At 36.5% G+C, this 16,189-nt stretch overlaps 1 protein-coding gene across 7 annotated transcripts in view; it reads right to left on the reverse strand.

Annotated features, from left to right (window-relative positions):
• MTHFD2L (methylenetetrahydrofolate dehydrogenase (NADP+ dependent) 2 like) overlaps nucleotides 1-16,189 on the reverse strand; it is a 148,271-nt gene that overhangs the window by 90,859 nt on the left and 41,223 nt on the right. For all 7 annotated transcript variants that reach the window (XR_009503443.1, XR_009503442.1, XM_059924037.1 and 4 more), the window contains 2 exons: nucleotides 15,176-15,328; nucleotides 13,664-13,771 (listed from right to left, as the gene is read on the reverse strand). Coding sequence is in view for 5 of the 7 variants with exons in the window: in XM_059924037.1 (XP_059780020.1) it covers nucleotides 13,664-13,771; nucleotides 15,176-15,328 (261 nt within the window). In the remaining 2 variants the exon portion in view is untranslated. The remainder of the gene's footprint in view (nucleotides 1-13,663; nucleotides 13,772-15,175; nucleotides 15,329-16,189) is intronic.

A 16,189-nucleotide genomic window follows, 5' to 3' on the forward strand; every position in this document is an offset into this window, starting at 1 on the left:
GACAAAGGAGGCAAAGATATACAATGGAGAAAAGACAGTCTCTTCAATAAGTGGTGCTGGGAAAACTGGACAGCTACATGTAAAAGAATGAAATTAGAATACTCCCTAACACCATACACAAAAATAAACTCAAAATGGATTAGAGACCTAAATATAAGACTGGACACTATAAAACTCTTAGAGGAAAACATAGGAAGAACACTCTTTGACATAAATCACAGCAAGATCTTTTTGGATCCACCTCCTAGAGTAATGGAAATAAAAACAAAAATAAACAAGTGGGACCTAATGAAACTTCAAAGCTTTTGCACAGCAAAGGAAACCATAAACAAGACGAAAAGACAACCCTCAGAATGGGAGAAAATATTTGCAAGTGAATCAACGGACAAAGGATTAATCTCCAAAATATATAAACAGCTCATTCAGCTCAATATCAAAGAAACAAACACCCCAATCCAAAAATGGGCAGAAGACCTAAATGGACATTTCTCCAAAGAAGACATACAGACGGCCACGAAGCACATGAAAAGATGCTCAACATCACTAATTATTAGAGAAATGCAAATCAAAACTACAATGAGGTATCACCTCACTCCTGTTAGAATGGGCATCATCAGAAAATCTACAAACAACAAATGCTGGAGAGGGTGTGGAGAAAAGGGAACCCTCTTGCACTGTTGGTGGGAATGTAAATTGATACAGCCACTATGGAGAACAATATGGAGGTTCCTTAAAAAACTAAAAATAGAATTACCATATGACCCAGCAATCCCACTACTGGGCATATACCCAGAGAAAACCATAATTCAAAAAGACACATGCACCCGAATGTTCATTGCAGCACTATTTACAATAGCCAGGTCATGGAAGCAACCTAAGTGCCCATCAACAGACGAATGGATAAAGAAGTTGTGGTACATATATACAATGGAATATTACTCAGCCATAAAAAGGAACGAAATTGAGTCATGTTGAGACGTGGATGGATCTAGAGACTGTCATACAGAGTGAAGTAAGTCAGAAAGAGAAAAACAAATATCGTATATTAATGCATGTGTGTGGAACCTAGAAAAATGGTACAGATGAGCCAGTTTGCAGGGCAGAAGTTGAGACATGTATACACTGATGTGTATAAAATTGATGCCTAATAAGAACCTGCAGTATAAAAAAACAAACAAAACAACTAATACTAAACTTTCATTGGGTTATTTGTATGGAAATATGTTAATATAAATGTTTCATGCATTACATGAAATTTCTAAAAATCCTATATTTGTATTTGTATGGAAATATGTATGGAAATATGTTAATATAAATGTTTCAGACATTACATGAAATTTCTAAAAATCTTATATTTGTATTTGTATGGAAATATGTATGGAAATATGTTAATATAAATGTTTCAGACATTACATGAAATTTCTAAAAATCTTATATGTTCTGGTATAATGTTATAAGTAATAATCCTAGTTATTACTTTAAAATGTATATCTCAGAAATAACTAATTTTCTTGTCAACTGCATTATTATGAACTTTCATCAAATCTTTAACCGTGGTCATTTTTAAGTCTTTTGTCATTTACAGACAGTTCTGGGTGTACTCTGATGATTTTGCAAATATGTTCCTATAAAAGGGTTTCATCTTCAAGAAATTCATGGAAAAGACTCTGACAAGTACAGGTTTCTGGTAACTGACTGTACTGCTGAACTGAATGAATAAGCATTTTCAGAACTCTAATGAAAAACTGATGAACTCATAAAAGTGCTAACAAAAGACCAAGATGAAAAAAAAATTAATTACATGGGACTGAGTGAACTGATGAGGATGAGTATAATTTTCGTGACTTTCTGTCTGAATTTAAAAAAAAAACAAAATCCCACAAGGACTCAGAGGCAAAGAATATACAAATCAATTTTCACTGCAAAGTAAAGGAGCTGTTACAGTGGAGGATTACTGGACTGAATGTCAATATTATGACATAGTATGAGTGTGTTTCATGTTTGGTAATTGCAATCATTGTTGCTTTTGTTGTGGTCATCCATGTACAATGCTTGGTGTCAGTCTATTTATCTCTTGTAAAAATAAAATACAGTGTGTGTGTGTGGAAAAAAAAAAAAAAAAAGAATTTACTACACGTCTAGCACTGTTCTAGTACTTTACACGTATTAACTCATACAATCTTCACCAAACACTGTAAGCGTATTTTTATGAGGTAGAAACTAATATTATTTACATTTTTATAAATGAGAAAACCGAGAAAATACAAAAAGCCCATTAATTTGTCCAAGGTCATAAAACTATATGAGTCAGAATTCAAATTTATTTAGTTCAGCTCTAGTGGCCAAGCTCCTAGTCACTTCACTACACAGCCTCCGCCCTGAGCAGAAAGGAAAGGAACCACTGGAGTTCACAGTTGTAAAATCAGAGCTGAGAAACACTACGTTTTCACTTTGGTCAGCAGAATAGCATTTCTGGGATTATCATCCTGACTCTTTCAGGAGGCCAGTGTGGGATCTTGGATGACACTTCTTTTTCCTTAGGGATAAAGTCTGCCTATAGATCTCACCTGGAACACACTGGTCGTACTAATAAGACAGCATCTGACAGAAAACACATGTGTCTCTAACACAAAAAGGACATTTTCAGCTTTAAGTTTTACCTCTTGTAAAATAATCAAGAGCTAATTTCCCCAGATCTTAAAGCAATACTGTACTCTCTTGGCTCCTGAATTCCATCTACTATAAGTTTTCTGTTTCAACTTCAGCTGTTTTTTCTTTGTTTAAATAACTTTAGATATAGTTACAGAGTACTCAGATCTAAGCCTTCTTTTCATGCTTAAAATGGGCCAGACTTTAATCTGGTATCTGGTCAAGACCTGGCTGGTTTGATTTGCTGTTTATCAGTCTTTCAGTTACCTTCCAAACATCTTGGGTCACTAGGTGGATTACAACTAAGGAATATGGTTTCACGTTTAGTTACTCAAATACCGTTTCAATTTCACTCCTTTTAAACATCTCAATCTATCTCTTTTGTGAGAAAGAGTATTAGGAAGGACTTACTGAATCTTGACCACCATTGTCTCTAGATAGTTAAAAGATCTGCCCCTGGTTTCAGCCAAAAATTATTGAACTGAAATCATGGATTCATTCCTTTAACATAGACAATATATAAATGAGCAAATATATATATAATAAAAAGTTTGCATAGAAATAAGTGCTATGAAGAAAAAAGCACAGAGTAAGTAAACAGAGTAATAGCATAGGTGCTACTTTGTTAAGGTGGTCAGGGACAGCCTGGGGAGGTAACATTTGAACAGAAACCAGAAGGAAGTGAGGAAATAATTATGTAAATAACTTCCAAAAAGAGCATTCTAGGCCGAAGGAAAACCAAAGGCAAAGATCCTGACACGTGAGCATGTATGACATGTTCTAGGAAAGCAAAATGCAGGTGTGGCTTGGAGGGCAGTGATGAAGGTAAGAATGGTAAAAAATGAGTAAGGAGAGGCAGCCCAGATAGGATCACGTAAGATCTTGCATATCGTAGTAAGGAATTTGGATGTTACTCTGGTGTTTTATTGTTTTGAGTGTTATGGGAAGCCGCAGATGATTGAGACACACCAGTTAGAAAACAGACTGCACGCGGGAGATGGGACAAGGGTGGAGGCGGGAAACTGTTTTGTAAATTTTATAGTGTGAGATAACGAGTGTCTGAACTAAGGTCTTATTAGTGAAGATGGTGAGATCATGGGTATATTTGACACAGACTGTTAATGGATAAGACATGGGGTGTGAGAGAGAGAAGTCAAGGATGGCCTGAGCAACTGGGTGAATTGATGGCACCATTTACTAAGACAGGGAAGACTAAGGGAGTAAAATTAAGAGTGAAGGTTTGTATATGGTAATTTTGAGATGCCTACTGACCATCCAAGTGGAGTTGTCAAGTGGACAGTGGTTATATGGGTCCAGAGTAAGAGGTGACACAGGCGGTATTTAAAGCTATGAGGCCGGACAAGATTGACTAGGGAATGACTCTGGAACAGGAAGTGAAGCCCTGGGCTCATTCCCATGCTTTGAGTAGTCTTCCTCAGTTACCCTCACTGTATTACATTCTTCTGTGGAGCTTCCTAAAAAATACTGATACTCAGATCCAACTCATGAAGACTCTGATATGATTGTTCTGTGTTGGGCTTAGGTGGTTACATTTTTTTAAAGTCCTCAGATGATTACAGTGGACAGCTAAGTTTGAGAAACACTGGTTTAGAATTTGGGAAGAAGAGAATGACTCAAAAACTGAGAATGAGAAGAAACGTCCAAGTGAGATCAGAGAAATGCATGTCAATGGTAGCTTTGATCTATGCTAAACAATAAGAGAAACAACCCTATAAAATATGGCCATTTCATTAAATTAAAAAGCATGTTATAAATATTACTCAGTCCATTACATAGTTCCCTGCTTATAAGGAATTTTAGGAGAAAATATTTTTTGGTCTTAATAGCAGAAAATGTTTTATTTATCCTGAGCATGTGTTTCTTTTTTTTTAATCTTTATTGGAGTGTAGTTGATTTACAAAGTTGTAGTTATAGTTTCAGGTGTACAGCAAAGTGAATCAATTATACATATACATATACCTACTCTTTTTTTTTAGATTCTTTTCCCATATAGGCCATTATAGACTACTGAGTAGAGTTCCCTGTGCTAGCAGGTTCTTACTAGTTATCTATTTTATACATGGTAGTGTGTATATGTCAGTCCCAATCTCCCAATTTATCCCTCCCCACCTTATCCCCTGGTAACCATAAGTTTGTTTTCTACATCCGTGACTCTATTTCTGTTTTGTAGCATGTGTTTATTTTTAATCCTAAAGATACTTACTTGGGTAACTAGTCATCTTTTTTTCCTGCCTAAAAGCTCACAGGATGAAATTAGTAACCCTATCACAGGAAGTATAGTTTAGACTCAATTAAATAAATGCACCAAACACATACTCAGTGCTCTTGGCAGGGGAAAATATCCATGAAGATTTAATGATATGCCTATTTTTAATAGTAGCTTTATTCTTGGCTCCATTTTAGTTCCAGGCCTTGCTTCCCCTTTTTCTTAACTATTCCTCATTTACATTGTGCTTCATATATTGTCGTGGACCACCTTAAATACTTTTTAGAATAAATGCACTATAATAGCTTATATGAACTGAACACTGAGTTCTAGGGAAATGCAGGAACAGAGTGTGCACTCGGGCAATATGATAGAGAGCCTATTCTCATTAACACTAGGCTCTCCTGCTCCAGCAGTCAATCTTCACCCATCAAGACTGCAACTATGGTGTGAACAAGTTGCCAGTTATAAATGAAAATATTGTCTTTGGAGTCTTATATTTCTAGGATTATTCTCCTATTAATAGGGATAAAATGTGTTAAATCATCCACATGAATCAATTCCCAGGTGACCAAATTCCTCATGGTACCAAACTGCCAGGTCAGGGTTGATGGTAGTATTCCTGACTATGAAACAGATTTTATGTATATATATATATATATATATATATATATATATATATATATATATATATATACACATAACGAACTAAATTTTAAAGCAATCAGACCCTCCCAAATCTTAGCCAAAATGAGGTAGTCAGCTCAGTCATGGGATAAGGGGCATGAGCCAAAGTATTGCCCTTTCCTTTCTAGTTGTTTTGGCTGGGAGATGTATGTATGAGGTCTATTTGTTAAAGCTTTATATAATTTTTACATTTATTTTCTTCTTTCCAAGATTAACAGATGAAAAGAAACTCAGGAATCTTATTACAAAGTCTTATTCTGCAAACTTGATTAAAAGACCATAGACTAAGGCTAAATAAGTATTCTCAAGGTTCTGAATTCATTCTCTGTGTGGAAAAAGGCTAGACCTCTGGGGTATATTAGTACAAATTTAGCAAATATATAGATACAAATATGACAACTATAAATACAAATATATATACACACACACACATATATATATGTGTGTGTGTGTGTGTGTATATATATATATATATATATATATATATATATATATATATATATATATATATATATATATATATATAATAGTTTTAGGGGGGATAAAAACAACTTCCAGGGTGAAATACTAAAGACTTTTACTCTCTCAGAGATTCACAGTACTTACTATATTAAAGGTTATATTATATTACTATATTCACAGTCAAGATATACGTTTGATTTTGTTTAACCCAGATTTCCCAGACTTAATTTGACTAATTTTTGTCCCTTAAAAAAAAACTACACCCATTTAGAGAAACACACTCTGCAGGGTGTGGGCCATCTCAGGAGGTGAGAGGCCCCGAAATATGGGGTGGTTAGTTTTTATGGCCCGGGTAATTTCATAGGCTAATGAGTGGGAGGATTATTCCAACTATTTCCGGGAAGGGGTGGAGATTTCCAGAAATTGGGCCACCTCCCACTTTTTGGCCTTTTTGGCTGGCCTCAGAACCATTTAAAATCTTGTGGTACATCCGTGCTCTTAAGAATACAGCTTATGAATAGCTGTATTAAAACTTTCATGAGGGCTTCCCTGGTGGCGCAGTGGTTGAGAATCTGCCTGCCAATTCAGGGGACATGGGTTCGAGCCCTCGTCTGGGAAAATCCCACATGCCACGGAGCAACTAGGCCCATGAGCCACAACTACTGAGCGTACGTGTCTGGAGCCTCTGCTCCGCAATAAGAGAGGCCGTGATAGTGAGAAGCCCACGCACCGCGATGAAGAGTGGCCCCCGCTTGCCGCAACTAGAGAAAGCCCTCTCACAGAAACAAAGACCCAACACAGCCAAAAATAAAAATAAATTAATTAATTAATTAAAAAAAAACTTTCATGATACTCTTGGTCTACAAATAAAGAGAATTTATTCATTCATTTACTGAACAAAGACTTTTTGGAGAGCTATTACGTTAGATGCTGGAAATAAAATGGGAAGATAAAGAGATATGGTTTTCGCTCTTGTGGAGTTAATAGTGAGTATGATGAAAATTAATCAGATAATGACACAAATAAATGACAATCACAAACTGATAAATGTTGTGAAGGAAAAGTTCTTCAATGTGTCTATGGTGGTGTGCGTGAGGGGGTGGGAGAGATTTTAAGAGAAGCCTACTTGAGGAAGTTCTATCTGATATACTTACTACATATGTATAATAACACTGCTTGGCATTGACTTGATGTTTTTTAAATCATCAAATCATCATTTACCATTATGGTATGAATTATTTATTTTGTACAGAGTGAACTTTTTTCTTCTAGAGATTTTAGAAATTTTTAATAACTTCAAGTAGAATATATTTTTATTTTTGTCTGTGAGGTGGGATTTTTTAGTTTGAAGTGAAGAGTAGTGACAGAAGGTAGACAATAAAAACATTCCATTGCAATAGTACAAAAGATAGGCATAAAAAGGTATAACATTCATGTATAACTGTAGTCAGAAATCATCCATTCCTTCCTACAACCAAGCTTTTTATTATAGAAAGCTCTCCTCCTTTGCAGCATTTTGCACAATTATAATGATTAATCATTCATACCTAATTGTTTGATGACTGTCTTTCCTACTAAACTGTAAGCTCAAGAGGACAGGGCAATATCTGATTTATTCACCATCATATTCCCATGCTTAGTGACAAAGAAATCAGCTCCTCTATAAGAAGGCAGCACTACGTGTCAGCAGCTCAAGAAAAAAAAAAAAAGTCTAAACAAAATGATAGATTTTAAATGTTTTACTGGAAAAATGCTGTGACCTCTTTCAATTAATGCTGTCAGCAATAACTTTCCTTCCCTTCCCAGTATCCTTAGGTCTCCTCTCCCCTTCCTGATGGTCACGAGGCATTCTCCTCTCCTGTGATCTGATTCTTGGGCGAAGGGGAGTCATAAGTTATACTTTTATATAAATGCCTATAATGTTAAAATATGAAGGAGTTAGTTTATAGTAAGTACCTAGCTACTTCTGTTCCCTCCTCCCCACTATATAGGGATTTTTTTTTCCATAAATGGCAGTATTTTATATTAAATCCCTAGCCTGCAGTCTTATTTTCTACAATACAGGCACACAGGAAACACTAAATAAACTGTTATTGATTCACTGACTAGTTGCATTATTACATGCCAAGCCCTGTGCTAAATTTCAGAGATACAAAAAGCCTAAGACAAAATATTTGTCATTGAGCAGTTCATATTTACTATGTGTGTGTAGAAAAGGGGACCAGGTAGACAATCAATATGCAACAGGATTAGTATTGTGATGGCAGCACATATAACATGTAAAAGTTAGATTTGGTGCACATCTTGAAAGATGGGCTGGAGGTGAGAGGAAAGCAGGCGAGTGATGGGAAACAGCATTCCCTGCAGAGGGAACAGGGTATGTAATGGAAAGGAGGCCTGGAAGAGATGGTGTGTTTGGGGAACAATGTGCAGTTCTATGAAGCTTCAGCATAAGGTACCAGGGGGAACTCGATGGGATGAATGGCTGAAAAGGCTGGTGGAGCAGAAATGAATATCCTTACAAGTGATGCTTTGAATAATCGGGCTTATAGACATCAGAAAAGGGATGCTTTGTGCTGATAATTATGAAAAAAAAAAAAAAGCCTGGTACTTTGAGGTCATGAGGAAAGAGGGAAAATGAAAGGGAAAATAAAAAGATTTGGACTTCACTTTATATTTTAAATAGTGTTTAATGTTATTTTCAACAGGGCAACTAATAGTTCCAGCTGCCTGATGGGAGAATATGTGACATTTTTCCAAGTACAGTGCTTTCCAGATACTAGCTGGCTGAATTTCAGAGATGTGGAAAATGAAACAGTACTCCTACTATTCAACTTAGAAAATGAGACTACAACAAGCATTTGTTCTTTTCTATTGCTTTCCACTATGCAAACTCAAAGCTGTAATTCAGTAAAGTTTAGTCAACACAGAGGCGTCATAAAACATAATATCCCCAATATCTTACCACGAGTACTTTTACCTTAGGAGTAGTGGAATGGGAGGAGCAAAGACTATAAATGCCTGCCGTCCCTCTGCCCCCGTTTGACAATGGTTCATTCCACAGCGGCAGCAAAAGTCCCACTCCATTCTACTGGCAACAAGACTAAGATTCTCCATCCGGGAGGCGTGATTGCTTTGCGCGACTCCTCTCTCCTGGGTGTTACTTTCTGGCTCCTCTCTTTGAAACTTGAGAGCACCTGGTCCAACCTGGCACTGGGTTGAGCTTAATCACACATAACCACTCATATCACACTGCACTGCCTGGGACATCCATTCCTGTGTTACTACCTGAAGGCCCCTCCTGTAGGTGAGAGAGAATGCTCCCAGGCTGGCAAAAATGTTCATTTTCACAACTGGAGCCGATTTTCACAAAGGAAAGGCATCACACTGACAAAATATCTTGTGGTTTTCCATTTAGATAGGATGTCCCCTTGAATGAAAAATACCTGATATATACAAGTTGCAGCAGGTGGGCAGCTTGAGTGCAAAAGCTGAACACCAATGCGGAAGCTGTGCTTTGAGAAACACAGTGTCCTGAAGATGCAGTCTGTCATCTTCTGGAAACAGGGGGGCAAGCCTTTTTCACCCCTGTACCACACCCCCACCCCAGTGTTTCACAGAGGATACGTACTGAATGCCTATTACCTGAATGAAGTCAAGAGTATCCCAAAGGACTCTAAGCAAAATCAGCTAGCTGCTGACTCTTCCAAAATGCTCTTTTAAAAAGTCCCAGCAACCAGTGCCACTGCAATAGTACCCCAACCTTTTAGCTAAAAGGAGAAGCATATTGTGGCCATTTAGGGGGATCTATTTAGATGACATGCCCTATGTAAGAATATAAAATAGGCAGAAAGGAATTTACTCTAAAAGAATTTGAAAAAAAATCAGACTATATATTCCTTTGGTTTTAATTAATACACATAATGCCTGGTCATTATGGCACTTTGTTATCTTAAAGGAAAAAAAAAAAAAAAGTTTCAGAGGGGCTTCCCTGGTGGCGCAGTGGTTGAGAATCTGCCTGCCAATGCAGGGGACACGGGCTCGAGCCCTGGTCTGGGAGGATCCCACATGCCGCAGAGCAACTAGGCCCGTGAGCCACAACTACTGAGCCTGCGCGTCTGGAGCCTGTGCTCCACAACAAGAGAGGCCGCGATGAAGAGTGGCCCCCGCTCGCCGCAACTAGAGAAAGCCCTCGCACAGAAACGAAGACCCAACACAGCCAAAAATAAAAATAAATTAATTAAAAAAAAAAAAAAAAACTGTTTCAGAGAAATTGGAGAACTCTGTTTTACTCCATCAGGGTAAGCTAAACATAAAGACATTTTGCTAAAGCCAATAGTATTCAGTTTTCATTCTGAATACTGGAAGGTTAACTTACCTGGGTAGGTTACTACATACAAAGACGTTAAAAGAATACCAGTGAATTATAGGTGATCACAATGATATTCAAACATCCTAACAAGTAGTGGGGCTCATGAGAAGAGACTCCACTGTCAATCTCTTTGTTTCCTCAATTAACCAAGGGCTTCCCTTAGCAAATTGAATGCTTTCTTAGGGATGCTGAATTTTATTTTGTGCCACTAAATATTTATCATTTCAATCACCCATACCTGCATATCATGCCCCCTCTGTACCCTGTCCCCCCACCCTACCACCACCAAGACTATAAGCTCTTGGAAGACAGGAACTATCTCTCACTCTCTATAAAGTACATAGTGGCTTGAATGTCATGTCATCTTTAAAGCCTCCTGTGATGACATGTCCTCAGCAGAAGGTTATCTCCCTGCAGCATCCTGCTGTGTTGAGTATCAGCACTAATTCTTTACCTCAAGATTTTAGCACATTCTCAGTCCTCTAAATATTTCAAGCCCTTGAAGAATTAAAAGAAGTTCTTTCTCACAAAACAGCCGGGATCCATGTCCTAAATAATCAAGACTAAAAGCCAGCCCTGTGTAGACACATATTAATCAAGCTAAATTACAGTATCGCCATTTTTCTTCTAGTGCAATTATCTTTGGCTTTAAGACACAAATGAATCATTAGGGCTCTGAGTCTTTTCTGGCAAAGAAGTACCGTGTGAGCCGAACGCTCAACACTCTCAGTGTCATCAGAACAAGTGCTATAGATATGAATTTGCCCAGTTAATCCTCCTTCATTATCTCCATTAGCTAACAATGCACATGTAGTCACTGCACATCGTTACTGCTCTAGCAGACATGGACATTTGAAATATTAACTTTCCCACAGACTGCAAACCTTCAGTAAGCAGCTCTCAACAATTCATTATATTAATCATATATGTCACCATACTCCTATTAAATATGCATGAGATTAATAAACACCACCCATGTTGCGAACTATCCAACATCATTTTTAATACAATTTATTACCTTTTGGATACCGTAATTATAATGGCACCTGGATGCCACTATAATAACTGTAAATTTAAGCACCTGGCGTTAAAGTAACCAGTACTATATCTAATTCCAATTTTATTCAATTTCTAACATGCATTCAAGTGAAAATATTTTGTAACACAAAGTATAAAATATTTATAAAGCAAATGTGTTTTATGACATAGGAATATCTAATTTAAAATTGCATAAATAAATAAGAGGTAAATTAACTTTCTTAGACTTAGGTATTTTATAGACAAATAATTCAAAATTGAAATTTATCAAGAAAATAGCACACAATATATTAATATCCACAAGAAAAAGTGCAATGTAAAGTATAATTTGGAATATTACGATGTCATATTTATAATCTAATATTTTATTAACTTTATAAATTCTGTTTATGCAAATTATTACAACAAAGACTAGATTTGATCCAAATAAAAGCAAATATAAAACCTACCAGAAAAAGAAAATACAATTTCAAATGAAGGTGAAAAATACATCATTGACCTTGGATTATGTTATTCTAAACGTTTTAGTTAGTATGGCCACAGATTATTAATTTAAGCATAATAATGGAAATAACAGTAATGGTCACAGTTCACACGTACCAAGGGCTTACTTAACTTACTGTGTCAGGCACTGTGAACACTGCTTTACATTCAAGTCTCATTCAATTTTCATAATAACCCAATGAAGGAGATATTAATACTATCTGCACTTTACAAATGAGGGAAGTGGAGACTTACACAGATTAAATGACTTATCCAAGGATACCGGGCTTGGCAGGGGAGGGGTCTGACTTCAAGTCTATCCTCCTAACCAGACAGTCAGCACCCAGCTCCCAGCTTTGTACACCACTTCCTTGAATGGCCTTGGGTAAGTCACTGAAGTCTCTAAAGCTCATTTCCTTTAGCTGCAAGATGTGAATATGAATATATTCCAGAATTATTGAGAACAAAATAAGATAGTTCATGAGAAAGTGCTGTGCAATTAATAGAGCTGCATAATGCTGCTTGTTATGTTATTGATGAGATAAGAAAATAATATGTTGAAAATGAAGAAAAAACTGCCTATTTTGGCTCTTGGTCAAAATCTTCCAACAAAAATGGTACACCTAGGTAAACTTTCCTGGTTGTTTTACCTTGCTTAACAGAAAATCTTAAATAAATGTAAATATGAATCAATATCTTTGTTATACCCTAAGAGGTAGATGAGCATTAACAGATTAAGTTAGAAGTGAATAGTTAAGCTAGAGATGCAACTTTGTAGATGGTTACCATGAAAACTATGTTGATACTACCAGATTTGGCCTTTCAAAGAGCTCTTCAAAACTAAGGCTTTTTAAAGTTACTTTGAGTCACTATCAGGCCCTAGTTTACTATGATCCACATACACATTTCGATTTGTTGCGATATTTAAGTCCTTAAGTCCAGGCAGGAAAAAACAATTCAAACTCTAATAATTTATCTTTTTAGATAAGTGATATGTTATCATTGGGCTTCTTTTTCCTTAGGGCTTTGTGGCTTAAAAAAATATCTCATATGCATTACATCAACCAAGATCATAAAATTAGTACAATTGACCCTTGAACAACGCGGAGGTTTGGGACACCCACCCTCTGCACAGTCGAAAATCCACCTGTAACTTTACAGTCAGCCCCTGGATTTATGATTCCACATCCATTCATTCAACTAACCACATATTATATAGTACTGTAGTATGTATTTAGTGAAAAAAAAAAATCTATGTATATGTGGACTTGCGCAGTTCAAACCCGTGTTGTTCAACAGTCAACTGTATTTGAAAATTTAAGATCAGGAAACTGGAGTTCACCAAGGTTAATAATGGTAAAAAAAACCACCCAAACTTATATCTGTACATTGGTGGTGTGTTTTAGGGGCATGGTGTGTATGGGTATACAGATATCTATCAACTTGTGATTTTTATGCATCTAGTATGAATCTAGCCTTTCTACCCTTCTTAATGTCTATATCTTTAATGATATAAAGGAAGTATATATAGCCAAAGGAAAAAGTAGGAACAAAGGGGCCACATTTTTCCAGTAATTCTTTTATTCATTGTCAAGGTGCTCATGTCATTAGATAGGGAATAAAGGGAAATCTTTATTTGCAGAAGCCCACAAATATTCTATGTCACATTTTCAAACACATTTATTTGATGATTGTAAGAAGTGAGAAAATTGTAAGAGTACATAGACTCTCCAGGTTGCCCTTACCTCCTGGCCGTTCGTGCTCTCCATCAGTGTGCAAAAGCATGGCGATGGGCATCCCTGCATTCTTGGATCTTCCAACCACAACCACATTTTTTCCAAATGTTTCAATTCCTTAAAACACAGAGTTTGATTTAAATGAAGAATAAGCAACAAGAAGCAAAGTAAACATCTCAACAGCCAACTGCAATATTCTTTAAAAACTTCTAATTAAATTTGAATTATTTTGTGGCTTGTCTATAATGTTCCCACATTCTCTATTTATAAATATTTCTTTTTATAATTCTTGGACCCATCATGTTCCCTCTCATTATGGCCTCATTAAAAAACCACAGACATTTTCAAGCTTCCATTAAATTAGTTTTAAACATTAAAATTCATATGAAGAGTTAGAAGTGTGGAGACAAAATTATTAACTACTAATCACAAAGCAAGCAAAGTGCAAGGTCAAGACTAATTGGCAATCAAACTTTGAGCAAATCTAGGACAAAATGAAGTGGGGGAAAAAAAGTATTTTTCACAAAACTCATGCACTTTATTCTTAGGAGAGAAGCACTAAATTTATGGACTTAGAAAGGTCTGAAAGATAAAGCTTACAGATTTAACACACTTAAACTCTTTGGGGCATAGTATCTTCATAAGTAAAATGAAAAATTTAGAATTAAGGTTTTTCTAAGTACTAACATTCTAAGAGTATAATTCTAGGATCTGCTTTCCCTTGGAAGTTCTCTCCCTCAGTTAGAAAAGAGAAGATTAGCAGGAGGAGATGCTGCCAAAAATGTAAGAGACAGTGATGAAGGCAGGAGAACTATCGAGGGTCTTTGAGAGCATTATTGTACTTAGAGCACAATTCAAGGGCAAGTGTTTATAATGAAAACCTAGGTCATTAGAGATGGTGCAAAATTATCGGCACATTTTTTTTTTAATAAATTTATTTTATTTATTTATTTTTGGCTGCATTGGGTCTTTGTTGCGGTGCAGGGGCTTCTCATTGCGATGGCTTCTCTTGTTGCAGAGCACGGGCTCCAAGAGCGCGGGCTTCAGTAGTTGTGGCTCGCGGGCTATAGAGCGCAGGCTCAGTAGTTGTGGTGCACGGGCTTAGTTGCTTTGCGGCATGTGGGATCTTCCCGGACCAGGGCTCGAACCCGAGTCGCCTGCACTGGCAGGCGGATTCTTAACCATTGCACCACCAGGGAAGCCCAGCACATTTTGTTTTTAAAGGTAAGGAGAAACATAATACATTTTGAAAAATGTACATCAAAATACCTTCAGCTTATAGTTTTAGAGTAGGGAGATAAACTTTCTATTTGGAAAATTCACTCCCTGAAAGGTGAAACAGCAGTTTCTTGTAACCTGGCATGTGTTCTTCATTTTATCTTATTTCAGATTATTCTTTGACTTCCGTAACTTTATATATTCCTGTAGATTGAAGTTTAGTGCTTATTTTCTTTCACTCTCTTTCAAGGCAATGTGCAAATGCTCATTTTGGCACTTAGCACCCATGTCCCATAGACCAACCTGTTCGTTGGATAATTTCCCAAACAGCACTAGCAGTGGCAGGTATGAGAGAATGCTGATCCAGGCATAGTCTTCCAATGTTAATAATATGAAATCCATCTACATCTTTTTCCGGGGCAATTCCATTGCATACTGTCCGCTCATCCACATGGTCTGAAAAGTAAATAAAATTGATTTAATTTTACAATTATTATCTATTTGCAAGTCTGGAAAATTAAATCAGAGGGCCTACAGCCAGATCACTTACGGTTCAGCTTTAGTTAAGATATAAAATCATTACTCTATTCCTTTTATTGCCATGAAAATAGTAAGCCAAACTGCTCTTGACCAATGGCTGTAATTAACTGCTGTAAGAGTATATGCAAGTACAGGGCCAGAAGTGGCTGGCCTGGTAAAAGGGAAAAATCTGTGAAATCAAACAATACCAATGAGATCTGGGAACAGTCAGATGATAAGGCTTTGCCTCTGTAAGTTTGCATATTTAAATGTATGTTTTTCCTATACAAGATAGTTCCATGAATAGGCTTCTGTTGAATATTGTGAGCATTACAGATTAAAAGGGCTTTGTTAGTGTTAAAAATAGCCATGACATCATTAATGCCTAGCTTCCTCCCAAATGACATAATAGAAAAGCAAACACACACACACAAACACACACACACACACACACACACACACCACACACATCATTCCCCTGAAGCATTATTACATTGAAATCCAAAATATCATTATGGTTTCCTTTATGAAAGGAAAAGAACATAACTTGAGTAATGAACTAATCAAATGAGATATGAGATGCCAATCGTCTCATTCTGAAAAGTAATAAGTATAGAAATATAAAATAGGCTCTTAATACCACTCTATGCAGAGTAGCTTAGGTTACCCTAAATCCAACAATTAACCCACATTCCTAAAATATTAAAATAAAGGTATATTTGCTACAGAAAAGTTTCCTTATGCATTACACAATGAATGCCATTTAGAAATAATTTTTTAAAACATTATCAATGCCCA

The sequence above is a fragment of the Balaenoptera ricei genome, chromosome 5 (assembly GCF_028023285.1).
Source record: "Balaenoptera ricei isolate mBalRic1 chromosome 5, mBalRic1.hap2, whole genome shotgun sequence".
Taxonomy (NCBI): domain Eukaryota; kingdom Metazoa; phylum Chordata; class Mammalia; order Artiodactyla; family Balaenopteridae; genus Balaenoptera; species Balaenoptera ricei.